The sequence below is a fragment of the Ostrinia nubilalis genome, chromosome 1, assembly GCF_963855985.1.
Source record: "Ostrinia nubilalis chromosome 1, ilOstNubi1.1, whole genome shotgun sequence".
Taxonomy (NCBI): Eukaryota; Metazoa; Arthropoda; class Insecta; order Lepidoptera; family Crambidae; genus Ostrinia; species Ostrinia nubilalis.
This window is the reverse complement of record NC_087088.1, coordinates 14060839-14079406: the sequence shown is the minus strand read 5'-3', so window position 1 is coordinate 14079406 and position 18568 is coordinate 14060839. Positions and strand designations below refer to the sequence as shown.

The 18568-nt window shown below is 39.9% G+C and overlaps 2 protein-coding genes across 2 annotated transcripts in view; one reads left to right on the top strand and one right to left on the bottom strand.

Annotated features, from left to right (window-relative positions):
• The window catches only part of LOC135073545 (transportin-1), a 23313-nt gene extending 10085 nt beyond the window's left edge, over positions 1 to 13228 (top strand). Inside the window, exons 9-16 of the mRNA XM_063967723.1 lie at positions 2512 to 2823; positions 3087 to 3194; positions 3527 to 3700; positions 4544 to 4715; positions 6137 to 6232; positions 7595 to 7670; positions 8402 to 8703; positions 9251 to 13228. Coding sequence (XP_063823793.1) covers positions 2512 to 2823; positions 3087 to 3194; positions 3527 to 3700; positions 4544 to 4715; positions 6137 to 6232; positions 7595 to 7670; positions 8402 to 8684 — 1221 coding nt within the window. The 3' untranslated portion in view covers positions 8685 to 8703; positions 9251 to 13228. The remainder of the gene's footprint in view (positions 1 to 2511; positions 2824 to 3086; positions 3195 to 3526; positions 3701 to 4543; positions 4716 to 6136; positions 6233 to 7594; positions 7671 to 8401; positions 8704 to 9250) is intronic.
• Positions 12218 to 18568, bottom strand: LOC135073534 (doublesex- and mab-3-related transcription factor 2). Its single transcript, XM_063967715.1, has 3 exons — positions 18220 to 18568; positions 17702 to 17840; positions 12218 to 13851 (listed from the first exon to the last, which is right to left on the bottom strand). The coding sequence occupies exons 1-3, from the start codon at positions 18421 to 18423 to the stop codon at positions 13622 to 13624; spliced, it is 573 nt and encodes a 190-aa protein (XP_063823785.1). The 5' UTR covers positions 18424 to 18568; the 3' UTR covers positions 12218 to 13621.

Genomic DNA, 18568 nt, shown 5'->3' with positions numbered 1-18568 from the left:
CCTTAGCACCGACTGCGCCGAGAAGCTCGCTGGCGGGGCACCGTCGTGCCGGAACTGTCAGCGAGCCAAAGCGGAGCACGTCCAACACAACGCATTTAGCAACGACTGCCCAGTGCGTAGGCGGTGGGATGCGTTGGCCAGATCCACAGTGGCGTACTGCTAAGGTTGCCCAGGGCGATAACTCCATCCAGCTCACAACTATCTTGGTCTTCAACTGCCTCTTCCGTCGCTGCAGATCTGAAACAAAGGAAATGGTCAATAGATTTTTGAAAAGTCCTCAAAATTTTTACTCTAAATTTATTATTATCTTGTTTTTGGCAAACATATTAGAAACAATAGAACAAAATTCAAAATTGCAGAAAACTAAGCAAATAGAAATTAATTTGATGGCCAAATTAAGCTATTTGAAGATAAAATCAAATCGGCAAAAAGAGGTTCAATACTCATTACAGCACAATATTGCACAAAGGCACACACCGCAAGAAAAGACTAAAAGACCAATGTTATCTAGATATTATGAGAATATCATAGACAAACATTACCAAGAACAGTGTTAAAATGAGTAACCAAACATTTAGAACAAGCAATCAGAAATAAAATCTAAAAAACTATAACAAACATAAATTACCTTTAAGCAAAACAAGAGCAAAGAGTCCTGAAAATTGAAAAATAATTATATAAGAAACAACATACGAAAAATAATAGTAAAACAATAAAAATTTCGCATTAATAGAAAACATAAAAACACACCACAAATTATTTAAAGAAATACAATTAAAGTAAAACCAATTCAAACTAAAAACATCTTCAAAACAAACCAGTCAAATAATTAACAAATTAAAAATATCAAAGTCTCTGATATGAAATCGTCAGAGGTGCATAGAAACAAATTCAAAAAAAAAAAAAAAAAAAAAAAAAGACCTGGTGCCGTGCCTGGTGTGCTGCCTGGCGGAGCGCAAGGCCCTCGTGCGCGCCATCACCTGCTGGACGCTCTCGCGCTACTCGCACTGGATCGTCTCGCAGCCGCACCACGAGCCCTACCTGCGCCCCGTCATGACCGAGGTGGGTACATGTGGCCCGACCTGGTGCCGTGCCTGGTGTGCTGCCTGGCGGAGCGCAAGGCCCTCGTGCGCGCCATCACCTGCTGGACGCTCTCGCGCTACTCGCACTGGATCGTCTCGCAGCCGCACCACGAGCCCTACCTGCGCCCCGTCATGACCGAGGTGGGTACATGTGGCCCGACCTGGTGCCGTGCCTGGTGTGCTGCCTGGCGGAGCGCAAGGCCCTCGTGCGCGCCATCACCTGCTGGACGCTCTCGCGCTACTCGCACTGGATCGTCTCGCAGCCGCACCACGAGCCCTACCTGCGCCCCGTCATGACCGAGGTGGGTACATGTGGCCCGACCTGGTGCCGTGCCTGGTGTGCTGCCTGGCGGAGCGCAAGGCCCTCGTGCGCGCCATCACCTGCTGGACGCTCTCGCGCTACTCGCACTGGATCGTCTCGCAGCCGCACCACGAGCCCTACCTGCGCCCCGTCATGACCGAGGTGGGTACATGTGGCCCGACCTGGTGCCGTGCCTGGTGTGCTGCCTGGCGGAGCGCAAGGCCCTCGTGCGCGCCATCACCTGCTGGACGCTCTCGCGCTACTCGCACTGGATCGTCTCGCAGCCGCACCACGAGCCCTACCTGCGCCCCGTCATGATCGAGGTGGGTAAAGCAATAGATTATTTGACACCACGAATTAATTGATGTACTTTTTAAAACTGTCAAAACGAGACTTTCCCATAGATCTTGTATGGCAACACAAGCAAGTGACGTCACTATTTTTTAAGACCAGAATGAAGTGTATTTTTTAAAAACGTGATTTTAAATTATTGGGGTATGATGGTGTCAAATTGTCTATTGCACGCCCGCGCATGTGTTATGCTCTCGCGTGCACGCACGTTCACTCGACCACACGTCACTTGGGTAACGCCTCCTTGGTTTAGTGTTTAGTTATGCCTGTATTCACAAACGGTGCTTGCTTAAGTATATCAGAAAATCGAACTTACAGCGTTGAATAAAGCTCTGCGATTGGTTCGTGTGTCACCCTGTGCGTCCACTCGCACTGTGAGACCTCATAGTAATGTTTGTGAAGACGGGCGTTAGACTCTTTCGAATGACGTCCCATGTTTGAACAGGACAAGGACAATATTGATAGGGACACGTATGACGTGACGTATAGAAAATTCAAAAGTCCAAATCATCTAAAGGAATACCTTGAAAGTGTTGGGTTCCATAGTTAGACCAATCTATCAAATTAAAATGTTACGACTTTTCATTGTTCAATTATTTTATTTAGGAGTGTTACATCACTTGAAAATGTGCTATTCACAGAACTATTAGGTACATCGATTTAAAATGTTGCAAAATATTTAATTTGAGTTTTGTTAGTTACAATGCGATTGATGATGATTATTATTGCGCTCAGCTAAAGAACTGTATTTAACTGATGATCATAATCTTTTTGCAGCTCCTGAAACGCGTATTGGACAACAACAAACGCGTGCAAGAAGCCGCTTGCTCGGCTTTTGCCACGCTCGAAGAGGAAGCTTGCACAGAGTTGGTGCCGTATCTTGGATATATCCTGCAGACATTGGTCTACGCCTTCAGCAAATACCAGCACAAAAACCTGCTCATACTGTACGACGCCATAGGAACGCTGGCCGACTCGGTGGGCCACCACCTCAACAAACAGGAGTACATCAACTTACTGATGCCACCACTTATCAACAAGTGGAATGTACTTAAAGACGAAGACAAAGATTTGTTCCCCTTATTAGAGGTTTGTATATTCTTAACTTTTGTTTCATACCTTTCTTCACTTTGGCCCAGAACAGACGGTGAAACGCAACTGCAACGAAACTGCAACTGCTAGTTACTTTTGAGTTGCATCTAAGTTTCTGCCATAGCGTCCGTTGAGAGACCACACATGACGCGACTAGTTTGAAACTTTCAGTTTCATTCATCAGAAAGTTGCAGTTGCGTTTCACCGTCTGTTATGGGCCTTACTGTTATTGTTATATTCATGATTCATTTGTTTTGCAGTGTCTGTCCTCAGTAGCAACAGCTCTACAGTCCGGCTTCCTGCCTTATTGTGAACCTGTGTTCAGAAGATGCGTGTCCCTGATAGAACAGACACTAAATCAGAACATTGTAAGTATTTAATCCGAGATTTTCGATTTCACTATTGGTATAACATCAGCCAGTGTTGATAAGCTTGTATTCAGTAATTAGCCGCCCGGCGGATTTCGTATCGTGTGACACGGTCAAATAATGTCGTCATTGTGTGACATGAGGTTTCGATTGATAAATACTCTCATAATTTAAACATTTTTTCCGTTATAATTTCCGATTTCGCAATAATCAATCTGCTATTTGAGGTTCCGAATCCACCAAACCAGATCACTAAAATCGGCCAGACGTTCTTGAGTAACCTTTGAGGTTTTACATATAGATTTGAAATAGTATCTGTGTCTCTTGAGCAGGCGAACAGCCAGAGTCCGGAGCAGTTCGAGGCGCCGGACAAGGACTTCATGATCGTGGCGCTGGACCTGCTCAGCGGGCTAGCCGAGGGGCTGGACGGACACATCGACCACCTCGTGCTCAACTCCAACCTCATGCAGCTGCTGTACCAGTGCATGCGCGACCCCATGCCCGAGGTCAGTCTACAGTTACACAGTTACGCACGCCTGTTCCATTCATGCCGATTTTCAAATATAAAGGATGGGTAGCTTGGGGTCAATGGACGAAATTCTATCTCCTTGGCGACCGGACTTTAGTCAAATAATATATATGTCAACGTGAAATTGTGAACTTTGTCAGTTTATAATATAACGCGTTAGATTGTAAACTAACAGTGGGTTATGTTAGGTTAGATTGTAATTTAACTACGTCAGATTATAACCTGACGGAATTCACAATTTTACGGTGACATATACAACCTTGACCGTAGCTGGTTGGGTTTTTATTAGCGGTCGAGCTATAGATCCTGGCTGCACAGGAGTTACAGCGGTGGGAACGAGAGGTGGGAGTAGTCCCGGAGTCAAATAAATATAACTTTTGAGCTGTCAAAATCCGACTCTCCTAGAGTCACCCGCATTGACTACTTTGCGAACTCAATGAGGTAATTAACAATTGACACCACTGATGATAGATATGACCCTAATCTAAAGTGAAGCGATCCTGGTGAGTGCAAATGTGAGTCCTCCTACCGCTTCAGCGCTCACCAGTTGGCCCCACTGTTTTCGCCACTAGCAAGTGACACTAACCTTACCCTACAGTGGCGCCAAGCGGCATTGTGTTCACAACTTTATTAGCTTAGTAACTTTTTATCGATTTCAAATGTACTACCAACACAAGCTACTTATGTTAATTATCTAACTCATAAAGCAGTTTCAATCTGTATTTGTCTCTATCTGTCTTCTCACTCATAAAAATGACACTTTGATCATCTTGATTCTGCTCTCGTCGGCTAGTCCCGTAAACTTTTTGCTTGTTTTCAGGTCCGCCAGTCGTCGTTCGCGTTACTAGGCGACCTGACGAAGGCGTGCTTCCAGCACGTGCACCCGTACATCCCCGAGTTCCTGCCCATCCTCGGCATGAACCTCAATCCCGAGCTCATATCCGTGTGCAATAACGCCACGTGGGCGATCGGAGAAATTAGCATCAAATTAGGTAAGTTAACCACTTGATGATAAAGCTTCTTATCGCGATATCTTATCTGTTAGATGTAGAGATACTGTCAGGCCTTATTGTTTGTTTTTGGTGTAATTATTTCTAGTGACCGACCGAATATTCGTTTTCGTTTTCGTTTTCGGCCATTTTCGGCCAAAAATGGACATTCGGCCAAAAACCAGCCGAAGCTTCGGTCAAACCGAATATCAGAAATACGTGAATGAGATGGTGACGTTTATCGTTCCGATATCTTCGGGAGTGAATCTGGTGCACTCATGGTTCCAATCAGACTTGAACAGACGCGGTATTGTCACACTCTTTTGAAGTTGTGAAGAGAGGTTACGTTGTAAAGGGTGTCCAGCTAGAATTTTCAAAATTGAATACAAATAAAACCAAAGAGTTTTCAGTAAGTTTAATTGTTTCAAAATAGAGTCTAATGCGGATTTGAAATACGCCATGAGTCACTGGTCAGGAGCCTACAGAGCGTTCGCAGTTGAGCAATAAGTATTTGAAATGTATTGTCGAATGATCGATGAATGTCTGATACCACAACTGCAACTGCATCCCGGTCAACTACGTAACTCTATTTCAGCAAGAAGGTGTCTCACCACACAAGGAGAGTACCTCGATGGAGACACTGAGGATCAGCAAGTACAGGGACACACCCTAGCCGCCTCAGTCACCAGATGCGACTTTTTCTTGTGGGGATATCTCAAGTCAAAAGTTTACAGTAAACAATCCTTAAATAATTCAGGTTCTGTAAGAAAATATCCGCCGTGAAGTTGCAGGAAAATTATTAACGCGATTTGCTCTCGCATAGTTGCGAATGTAAGGATCCGGCTGTGAGAGTGAGAGTAAAACGGGTATCATTTATAAGACATTACCTATAAAAAATTAAATCCGCATTGTTAAACTCCAGTTTGCATTAGTAATAAATAATCATTTTTGAAGTTGAAAAATTCCCACTGGTCACCCTTTATTTCTTCTTCACTTCCCAATATTTCAATATACACCGGAAATAATATTCTACTAAGAATTCATTAAATTTTTTTGAGTTTTAATGCCGGTTTTCTTTAATCAATCCTTATCAAAATCAACTGTCAAACGTCATTATGTTTTTGGTCAAAACATTAACGGTTTCAAAGTTTTTACATAATTTCAGATTGAAATTTGAGAGTTGAAGGTCATTTTCGTTTTCGTTTTCGGCCGAAAATGAGACTGCAGCCGGAGCTTCGTTTTCGTTTCCGTTTTCGGCTGAAAATCCATATTCGGTCGGACACTAATTATTTCTAAAGGATGGTTAAGATCCTCTAGGATCTTGCATGGTGATTTTTGACAAAAACATTTTTGAACAATTTGAATTGTTATTGAGTTTATTTATGGATAAATTGGTAAATATTAACATTTCTTCTGTATTTCAGGTCCAGAAACGTCAAAATATATTCCTCTAGTACTCAACCACTTAGTAGTTATAATCAATAGGCCTAACACACCCAAGACACTGCTTGAAAACACAGGTAAGTGATATTTCTGCCATTTCATCAGATACCTAATTAGAGTGTAAATTACTGTTGTCTTAAGTGTTTCTAATTTTATAAAGTTGAAATATTGGCTAGAGTATTGATTGGTACCAAATTCTTTGGTGGCAGTAACATAATAATGAATATAATGATATGGATTTATCTATGTATTTTTGTCACAGCTTCATATTGATTTTTCATATTGATCATAATAATCACCGTTATGTACTTTCTTGTTTATTTTTATAGTGATTTTTGCCAATGTATATGATAAAAAGGATAATTATTATCATTATCCTTTGGCGGAACACTATTTTTTATTCAGACACATTCTACTTATTCCATGAAGTGTTATTTTATATCAATATTATTATGTATGTATTACCTAATTGTTATACCTACCTGCATTGCATAATATGACATGTTTGTCTAACCCATGTGAAGTGTATCTTTGCAAAGACATGTTTTTTGATAAACTGTTTTGTTGTTTTAGAAAGAATGCTAATGACAAGATTATAGAGCCTTGGCTTTTTGAATCATTATTTTGATTTTGGGGGAGTAATGTAAATATTAAATTAACACAAGTAGTGCCAACACTGAAGTGTGCCTATCTTTAAAGGTGGCCTGAGCTATTCAGATTGTTGTGTTGTTGCTTCAATTATAGGATATAGCAAATGAATGATGCCTGATGATGATGACGTAATAAAATTATCCAAAGCAATGTGCCTTTATGGAACCAGCCATTAGTGGTGACTCTGCCATCTTGATTTTATATCTACAAATATACCTTTTACAATACTGAAGATATAAAATGCTTATTCTTCACAAATTAAGAAGTGGTTCATTGAGGGCGTCTTAAGGTACCCACAGGTCCCACAGTGCTTCCTAATTTCCATTTTAGTCTTTAGGTGTGTGAATAATAAATGCTTGATGTAGATTATTTATTTAACCTGTAATTTTTTACTATAATCGCATATAATTTTTCGTTCATCGTAAATCAATGTTCAAAAGTAGTTTCATAAAATATTACAATATGAAAAATTTATCCTTAATCTTTAATGCATATAATTTACTATCGAACAATTAATATATTTTTATCACTTGCATAAAATAAAGTTAAGATGGCGGAAGGCACCACTGGTCGGTGGGCGCCAATAAGATTGGACATCACTTTCTAGGCCATCTTTTGCTGATATGATCTGACATATAATTGATAGTGATAGCATAAATTGTTTCACGTTTTTTCTATTTATAACACTAATTTGTTGCTGTTGACTTATGTACTTTGACTATGTTTTGAATGGTTTGTTGATTTGTTTTCTTGGTTTTGTTCTCGGTATATCGTGTCGTGGCGTGTAGCGATTACTATCGGTCGGCTAGGTTATGTGTGCCCCCACGACGTCGCACCCGTATTACATCAATTTGTACGCCAGTGGTCTGTAGTCATTTTTTTTATTATTACTTTATATTATTACGATTACGTTAATATAATAAGTTATCTTAGGTATTATTTCGATTGTGGATGGTGTTTGTTCATGGCTTGTTAATTATTCTTTTATACTATTTGTTCTTATAATTTAAGTTCAACTAGGCATGCATATTAACCTGGTTCACTACTAAACGGCCACACTTTGAAACATTCGCCGACTTACGGGGTTTTATCTGTCAGATCATCTTATTTTCAGTGCTCTGTACTTTGTGTATTGAACACCATCCGCTTTCTAAAATATATAAGCTACTTAAATTATATTATTTACCCAAACTGCAAGCCAAATCTGTACATATTAATAATAATTAGTAGTTTGTTTGTGCAATTAACAATTAATTTATCTGTGTATATTTTTACGACTCATGTACTTGCATAATTCGCTTACAGTTTGGACCGCTCATTATTAATTAGTGTTCATGAGTTAATAAATTTTATTTTGTGTGCCTGTCACTTTCAATATTTTTTCATTGAGATCACTTTTTTTTATAATATCGACTAATATTTTACTGTATATTATATATATTCACCACAGTCTTTAGTGTTGCTTCTTTGAACTCAATAAATGAATCACGGCATTAGATTTGATATTTCGAGCGAGTCGAGTCGACCAGCTCGCAATATCACGCTTTGAGTGGCAGCGCGCACAGACACGCGCGACAACGAGTGGTTCTGTCCAGGTGCACGTCGCTGCGGAACATCCGCGACAACGACGAGAAGGACTCGGCCTTCCGCGGCATCTGCCAGATGATCCAGGTGAACCCGGGCGGCGTGGTGCCCGACTTCATGTTCTTCTGCGACGCGGTGGCCTCGTGGACGCACCCCAAGGACGACCTGAAGGACATGTTCACGAAGATCCTGCACGGCTTCAAGAACCAGGTGGGCGACGACAACTGGCACCACTTCACGGCGCAGTTCCCCGCCGCGCTGCGCACGCGCCTCACCGACATGTGCGGCATCTAGGCGACCACGCTGCTTTATGGTGAGTATTATATGAGCGTAGTTGAAGACACCAATCGATAACTGTTATCAGAGTAAATACAAATGAGTAGGTCATCTTCATAGAAACGCAAACGCAAAATTTAGCGTGGATTAGCGGGGTGTTGCGCCGAATTTTGTCAGTGTGTGCGTGCGCGCCGCATAAGTATTGGCGCGCTCACATACAAACCGCGCTAGGTGGGTTTCTATGAAGATGACCTTCGTTCGTTTCAGCCGAAAGACGTCCACTGCTGGACAAAGGCCTCCCCCAAGGACTTCCACAAATACCGGTCCTGCGCCGCTTGCATCCAGGTACTTCCCGCGACCTTCCTTGAAGATGACCTAGTCATTTGTATTTACTCTGCTTTTATTGTCTGTTTAAATGAGATCCGTTAGCTCACATAATCTTATTTCACGGTTAATTATAATTTATAGTTTTCAGATCTAAAATTTGTTTGTAGATATTTTTTGTCAGAGATACAGTGACAGCTAAACTAGTTGCAATATCTGTATGGCGTAATGAAAATGATAGAAGTATTATGTTGTTGCAGGGGAATCAATGTCAGCAGGGGTCGGGTGGACATTGCGGAGTAGGGACTCTCGCCACCGACCACGCGGCGCGCAGCTGCCCTTTGTGCCAACACGTAACCTTAGACTCGCGACTCGCGATACCTTATACATGTAAATTGTCGCACACACTATTTTACGTCGTTTGTACCTGAGCGTTTTCCGTTCGTTAGCTGAGATGTAGGCGGCGAGTCCACGGCGGTCGCACCGGCGGCCGGGTCGGCGGGTGGGATGTACGTCACGTATACACGGGGTGCTAGGCTTATTGTATTCGTATTGTGTAATATGTCGCACGTTGCATGCTTACGTGCCGTTTCGATTTGTTAACGGATTGAGTGTCACTCGTTGGCCTGTAGTCGTAGATATTACTCACAGTCTTTTTGAAGTGGTGACATATTAAGCTAGCTGTGGTCGGAATATCTACTATATTTGCATGAAACCTAGTAATAGTTCATACTTAGATTGTTGATTCGGTGATGAGACATACATTAATTTGTCGGTAGCTACTTTGCTATTCGAAAAAAAGTGATTTTCTTAATTTTTTTTCTCTTAAACGTATTATTATGTCCTTAAATTGATGCGGCAAGGACATTTAGTAATGATTTATTTAACATTATAGTACAATTTCAGATTTGGTTATGTAAAATCCTAGTTAGAGCTTAAGTTTTTCGTAAACAGTCTCATCACGGATTAATTTGCATCGTATAGTCGTTACTAAAGCATTATAATGTTTTCGCCTATATGTTGGGATAAAATATATATTTTAGTGGTAAACAATATTGGTATAATAAAGTCAGTTTCTGCATGTTGTTCCTGAGCTTTTCTATACAATACCGATGTGCGTAACATTTTGTAAAAGTACTGAATCACGCGGTATCCTAACAGCTGGAGAAAGGCCAGGTGACGTGTCGGACTAGTGTGTAGTGGTCACGTCTCGCTGCTCAACAGAACCGTTTAGTAGAAGATATTTGTTTACTAACACATTATGTTTTTAAAATTACGTTCACATATCTGGATAATTATTTTTCTAAAATATGGATTATGGTCATTATTTTCCAAAAGCATTTATTTTGTCTCCACTTAGGCTTTTTCAAATACATGTGTTTTAGTGTTTAAATGATGAGTTAACTATTATTTTATGTAAATTACAAGACTTAGTGAAATCGAGAATTTATGTCAACTGTGATTTGTGACTGGTTTATTTTGACTAATATATGTGTATGATTATATGTCTGTGTCAGTGTAGATGTAATATACTGCTTTGATAGATTTTATGACGGCTAGATTTCTGCTATATAATTGTACCAAATAGTATTTTTACGTTGTATATTGTTTTAATGGATTTGTATGTTTGCGGTCGCGGCGAGGCGGGCTCGCCGCGGGGCGTCTATATGATGGATATAAAGTAATATTTACGTGTATATTAAATGAAACTAATATTATGTATATGTAAATACATATTACGATGTATATTATTGTATGCAAGTAAAATTGTTATTTTTTGTTTAAAAATGCTAAAAGTCTGACTTTAAACAGTTGTTATAATAATATCATTTAGTTTTTCAGATGTGTAGTTTGTCTGAAATTGTGTGGTTCGAGTGAATATTTAGTGACCTATTATAAAATTGCAATCCTAGCTTTAGAACATCAGATATTATTCGTTTTCTTTTTTGGGATATAAAAATTACATTCCGTCTGATCTAAATTAATTTGGGGCTTTCACTGTTCCTTAATTATTTATTATCACTACACATCTTCTTACATGTAGTATGTAATGTAGTTGAGTAGGCGCTCCTCGGTCCCTGAGTCCCGGTCGGTTCCTATCCCAAGTCCTATCTAGTCCCGTTCCTTGTCATGTGCCAACGAAGCCCGAAGCTTGTGGATGGATGCGTCCTTTGTCCGTATTCGACTCGGAATCGTAACTCGTTTGAATTCGCATTATTGCAAGGCGCTTAATTCTGATTGTTACTTAAATTAAATTTCAAATTGTCGTCTGTTAAAAATAATTTGTAAATCAATGTTTATTTTTTTAAGAGAATAAAAAACATAACCTTACGGGTGGCGTAATTTATTTTTAAGTAGATTTATTGTCATGAGTTTTATTATAATAGTTTTTGATTTTCCTAAAATGAAACGGTGATAATAGATTATTAAGTGATCGCATGCTTGAGTGAGCGTATGAGGCGGCATTCGTGAGGCACTCCCTTCCTCGAGGTGTATGTGGAATATTGTAGTTGTATTGTGCGGACGAACATTTGTGATTAATTGTCGATATATTGTACGTTGCAAGCGATGCGTTATTTTTCTGTTGTACATTCAATATACATTATTTATTATTCTATGGTACGTATTTATATATTTACATATTTATATGAAAGTAATCTTGTCGTCGAAATACATTCGTGTGTGTACATAACATTTTTATTATTATTTACCATTTCTTTTTCCATCTTAAAAGGATTAATATACATTTTACTCATAAATAAGTATTCACGTATTATTTCGGGCAAAAAAGATCCAAAACGTTTGGCCAAAACAACAATAGTTATCTTATACATCCAAATAACTTTGAACGAAAGCAATACCATAAATAATTGTCCTTTTTTTTTCTATAAACTTATTTCTCTATTAACTTCTTGCAATTTAAATAGTTCCTATGTTTTACTGTAGTTTATTTCTACCTCATTTGCAGTAAAACTCAATTTTCCCCCAAACTATTGTTAAAAATATGAATTTAGACAATTCTCCGCTGAACCGAAAGAAACTACATAATATCAAACAATTATATTTTATATATGATAATTTTAATGATTTTTAATACACCTTAATATTACTGATAATCGAAACTATACAGGATCTTCAAATAGTTGTCATATTATTAACTAGCTTTATAACGAGGTTCTAATTCTATTACCAAAAAAACAAATTTCCTTAGCACTATTCAGGATTAGCTATGTATGTATGTTTACTGCCAAATATTAATATCAATATTTATCAGCTTCGTTGTAATAGAAAAACTTAAGGCATTTAAATTTCTGTTAATAGTCAAATTAATAAATATACATGCCCAGTGGTGCGTTTATTCGGTTACTTCTTGCATTAATATGTAGAAAAAGAAAAAAACTTTGTTATCGCACACAAAAAACGTGTTTAATGTAATTTAAAGCACCGACACTTTGTAAATCTCAACTAAAAGTTGATTATGATTTACTTAAAACAATTTGTTGCCATAAAATTAATACTCTAGAAGAAAAAAAAGAAGAAAAAAGTTGATTGTTTTTCGACGAATCGATTATTTAACATTTATTTTATAGTTATAGATATTTATTATATACCATATTTTATGATACTATGTATTATATCCTAATTACCTAATTCACAAACAAATCCAGTTGTAGGTATTTACAAATCACTCCATTTTTTATAAATGTATTGGTGAAGTTAGTATTAATAAATTACTGTCTTTATGATCATGAAATAAATTGTTGTCTAATTGTAACAATTTGATAACCACTATTCCTATACAAGTTGAGTACAGATTTTTTTAAACGTTTCTTACTGAAGATGATATCACATATTGAAAGTTAATAAGAAAAACATTACATAACTACAAGTACTTCAGATAGATATACATAAATATTATTATTGTATAGTACGGCCAACGGTATACCAAGCTTAGATTTGTAATACTAGTAAGTGAAGAACTAATGGCTGCTCAACAGAAAATCATCAGTTTGTTGTATTGTTGACGGTACTCTCTCACAATCATATTTCTGTACTCACAGTTTCAACTGTTAGACATCAATTACATGTTACAGTATGCAGATGTCTTAGGCGACTGACTCTTAACATAATGGTATAAAACTTAGTGAGTTAACATTTAAGTTTCGGTTGTAACATACAGACCTCACAATAGACATTCTTAAAAAAGCATCGTTAATAAAGCACTCATTGTTCGAATACTTGTTTGTTTTCTTTGGCCTTCTGTACTTTTAAGTATCGAGATCATAGAAACTAAAATCAGCTGAAGTCCACTTGTCATGTAATCTAATTCGCACTTCTGAAACCAATGATGGTATGTATGTGGCTGTACAGTATGCTAAAATGCAGCTAAAAAATCGATTTAGATATTCAAGTTAGCAGTGATCGGTTGAATTTAAATGTTGAACCAATCACGGGCTTTGATTTTATTTTTGAGTTATTTAATTCTTGAAAGTTTAAATTCCAATCCATTTGTTTAGAATATTATTAACCTTAGTTAGATACCTCAACCTGCTGTAATACGCATTACTGACAGCATCTATAAAACGGAGAGCGAGTGTTTTCAGCATCCTCCAACCTCCAAGTACGCTTTATTAATTGGACTGAACGCCAATGATGGATTCGATGGAGAAGGATATTTTCTGCCGCTGCGGCTGCGAGGGCACGGGCGCGTAGTTGGTGAGCAGCGCCGCCAGCAGGTGCCGGCAGAAGGCGGCGGCAGGCTGGGCGGGCGCGCCGCGTTCTAACTCTGCGTCCGCGAACGCCCTGCGCCGGCGCACCCGCTCGCTCCACGCTGGGTCGTGGCTGACTAGCCTCAGATTCTCTGTGGAATAAGAGCTGATTTGACGCGGATGTTTTCGGATTCGCATAATATTCAGATTAAGCTTTCAATTTCAATGCAAATAAGATACTCTGCCCCCTAAAATGTTTTGCTGATCGACTCTACGCGTGATGTTGAATACTAGAAGTGATTGTCAATTAACTTATACATAATTTTAGGATTGTTTAAAATGTCGTCCCCGGTAGCAATAATTGGTAAAAACGCATAAAAAGTGACACATCCACATCCTAGATCTAACAAAGTTTGGCACCCGTTGGGCTATCGTTCAACAAAGCGGAAAGACATGTTTACAGTCAACAGCTCGGCGTAACTTGACACCCTCACAAAGAGCCGCCTCCGCGTTCTCTTGTAAAACAATCTTTACACTTTTTTAGAGCCCATAAAAATAGTTAAAAGAAATTATTTTAGCTTGTTTGATAGACAGTGAAATGTTGCCGAGTGTTGGATGACAGCTTTTGTTCTGTAATGAAGCGGGGACATTTTCAAGACCGTCTCAAATGTTTTATTGCGTCTGCGGTGCTCTATTTTTGATTGTTCTAAAGAATTGTACCATTTTAACATCGTGTGCTATCCGATATGTGTTTTAATTGTTATTTGTTAAAAGCCTCTGTAGTCTATTGTCGTAAAAGTTCCGCGTGTCTCTCTTGTAAACAATTTTGAAGTCAATGACTAGATTTTACCGAGGTCATAGAAAATAAATTAACAGTCTGTAGTCTATTTGTCATTGAGATCAGGAAACAAGTATGTTTGGCTGTGTATTCACATCATCATCATCTCAGCCATAGGACGTCCGTTGTCAATCACAGTAAAGTAGAAGGTGCAGAAAGGTGTGGTTGCTCATGTCCCTTTTAAAATGTTCAATTTTAACTCATTCCCAACGGTCCAACACAAATATTTGTTCAGCTAATTCGCATTTAACATTTCACGATCGGGAAACGAAACACTCGACAGTGTCGACTCGCTTACTACAAAAACAATGGGCGAAGTGCATGCGAGCGACACCGGGAGATGGATTTCATTTCCAACACCATCACACCATATTAACTGACGGCGGTATTATTACCTTCGTTTGTACTCAAGTATAGTACCTACTTAAGTAAAAAAGAAGAACCCCTCGTGGTGAGATAAAATATGCTTGTACGGGTGGATTTATCACAAAAGCAGCAGCTAGACTCAAACCGCACATTCTTGGGATCTCGTTCTCGATTCGGCCAGTCCGACACCGACATCATTGGGCTGTTGTCGCTGATTTTGTGCACTATTACTTCAACAATAAATACCTACCCACCTAGGCTAGGCCTAAGTGTGCAGGTTTGTACGGAAACCTCGGTACGCGAGTTCGACTCGCACTTGGCCGGTTTTTATTATCTCACCAATTCTTCTTCGTACCGCATTTATGTAGTAAACAAATGGAACTTCATGTTACATTTTTTTATGTTTGTCACTCCAAAATTGTACCCAAATGGCAACATGTGTTAGCTACTGCATCTTTGCCATCTTAAGGTTTTAGTACGTGTTTGTTTATTTACATTTCTCTAGCTTCAGCGCCAATACAGCTGCGTTAATGCCATTAAACAATATTTTAGTGGGTTCCCGTATCGTAATATTATCTTGAATGTCAAAATATGGTCGATTTTTTAGTCCAGTAGAATTAGCTTTTAAATCGGAAATAATTCCTACAAAAGATTTTATTGTTTTAATGGCTTCATTGGTTGCCCATTAAGACTCTCCTAAGTTTTCGACTTCGACGGAGTTGTGCTTAAGTGGTGGGGGCCCCCGAAAGGGGCATTTTTTCGGTTTTCCGGTTATACCGCGTAAAGGACTTACCCTATCAAAAAGTGGTCTTCATGACGGTTGAAGGGCACTTAATCCTGCATTGAATTAGACCAAATTCATATGTTTTGGACAAACCGTTCTCGCGATAAAGTTCGGCAAAGTAGAAAATATACGTATAATTAATGACCCTCTCCATGTCCAATGGTTTGTTACCCACAGGCTTCCAAGTCTTGAAAAGGGCCACCTCAACCAGTGTAACCCTATCAAGGCTTACGAGCTTGATGCGCCTATCCTTGTTCGTCCCAGCCGTTCCTTAACTGCGGTTGCTGCACCTCTTCCTGGCACTCACCTGAACGACTCTGTGTTACCTACTGTGGCTGCCCCTCTTCCTTGTATCCTCCTGCATGACTACGTTGCCTAGCCGTATGCCTGGTCTAAGGTTCGACGCCAAAAATCAACAACAACAAGTTCATATTAAAACGCTGAAGAGTTTTTTGTATGTTTGTTTGAACGCGCTAATCTTAAGAATTACTAGTTTGATTGAAATCATTATTTTTGTGTTGAATAGCTCATACATTGAGGAAGGCTACAGGATATATACAATCACTCTACGACTAATAGAGGCGAAGCAGTAAAGAAAAATGTTGCAAGCACGGGAAATAGTATTTAAACTATTTTCACTCGTACGATGTTGATTTTGTGGCGTCGAACCTTGGACCAGGCATATGGCTAAGCAATGAAATCGTACAGGAGGGTACAAGGAAGAGGGGCAGCCACATTAGGTAACACAGAGTCGTTCAGGAGAGTGCCAGGAAGAGGTGCAGCAACCGCAGTTAAGGAACGGCTGGGACGAACAAGGATAAGCGAATCAAACTCGTGAGCCTTGTTAGGGTTACACTGGTTAAGGCGACCCTTTACAAGGCTTGGAAGCATGTGGGTAACAAGCCATTGGACGTGGAGAGGGTCATTAATTATACGTATATTTTCTACTTTGCCGAACTTTAGCGCGAGAACGGTTTGTCTAAAACATATGAATTTGGTCTTATTCAATGCAGGATTAAGTGCCCTTTAACCGTCATGAAGACCACTTTTCGATAGGGTAAGTCCTTTACGCGGTATAACCGGAAAACAGAAAAAACGCCCCTTTCGGGGGCCCCCACCACTTAAGCACAACTCCGTCGAAGTCGAAAACTTAGGAGAGTCTTAATGGGCAACCAATGAAGCCATTAAAGCAAAAAAATCTTTTGTAGGAATTATTTCCGATTTAATCAATTTTTGTGTTTAATTCTACTGGCCTATTTATTACAACGAAAATTATTGCTCTATTTATTGATACCCTAAACGAGAAGTTTTAATTCCCCAAAGAAAGCTTTTTCATGATTACCTACCTACCTACCTAAGATGAATGAATGAAGAAATATTAATTTTGCCGAAAGGTATGCAATTAAAGTTGTATATAAGGCCGGCAATACATGGACCGCTTGAAGCAGTCACGGTCGACAGCTTCAAGCTGCGACTGCACAGTGAACTGCAGAGTTCTATGGACGCACATACACGAACCGCTCGAGCAGTTGCAACTGATTCGGGCGGTCGACAGCACGGTGAATTTTCATCGTGAGGTCAAGCAGTCGCTAGCCATACACTGACTGCTCGAGCTGTCGACAGCTCTCGCGCAGTGACCTCCGCCCACTTTCTTCATTCCACGGCGCGCGCGCTTGTGATTTGTTGAGCAGTTAGCTAATACCAACTGCTCAAGCAGTTATCACTGGCAGCTTCAAGCTGTTGACTCTTGACTGCAAGAGCGGTCCGTGTATGTTGATCACTGACTAACTGCTCGAGCTGTCCGTGTATTGCCGGCCTAACTCCGAAATTATGCTAAAATAGAAATCATTTTCGTTAACAGCATTCGAATTTCGAAACGTGATTTCCGTTGTTTTTTAATTATTGCAACTGTCAGTGCTACTAAATGGCTCTTGGTTTTCTTCTACATCCTGTTGATCCTGTATTGCTATAAATAAAGTATTGGACTGGTATGGATGAAAAACTTGTTACATACCGTAGATAGGTGGATAAGTTCTGGCCATCTGCACGCAGCGGAGCCTGGCGCGGTAAGCCCTCTTGCGCGCCGCCAAAGCTGCGGCCTCGCTGTCGCCCGGCTCGGCGCCGCTCGCGCCTTGCTGCCGGCGCAGAGCCACCTTCGGCAAATCATAACCACCACTTAAGGAAATGTTAGCATTTTGACAGGATTAGTCAGCAACATAGAAATGGCATTTTCTCCCAGTCGATCGTTGTTACATTCATATTACGAGTTGAGTTGGTACAGCTTAGCATTCGTCCAAGGAATGTCAGAGCCTTTAAAAATGAGTTTACCTACTTACACAATTAGTATCCTAATACTGCTAAAACACCTCGCCCAAGGTGCTGTCTTCACATGAGTGAAGAAGACACGGAGCGTATTTTAATCTACTTCTACACTTGCTATCTATTCAAGAAGTAGGTATATCAAGGTTCTTCGTTTTTCTAGGCTAGATAATAAGTAAAGAAGCCGTTACAGATTAATCAAAACAAACTTACCTGTGCAGCCATAACCCGTTGCCGCTCCAGCACCAGCAAGCAGCCAGGGCAGCGGCAGTCGCGCCAGCGGCACAGCCTCTTGTGCCCCTTCAGGCAGGAGATCACCCCGTGGTTACGACACCGCGCGCACTTCGGCGTCCGCAAAGCCTTCCGGCCCCCATTACCTACTTCACTACTACCCTCCACCTCTCCTTCACTCGACATTCTTACACGATATTACAAGAAATCGCAACACTACTCGTACTACATCACTCCGACTCCGCATCAATTAACTCCGACGTTTGAGTTTCAATGATCCGAGACAAGTCATGTTCACGCTGAAATATCTTTTCACAGATTGACGGCCGCG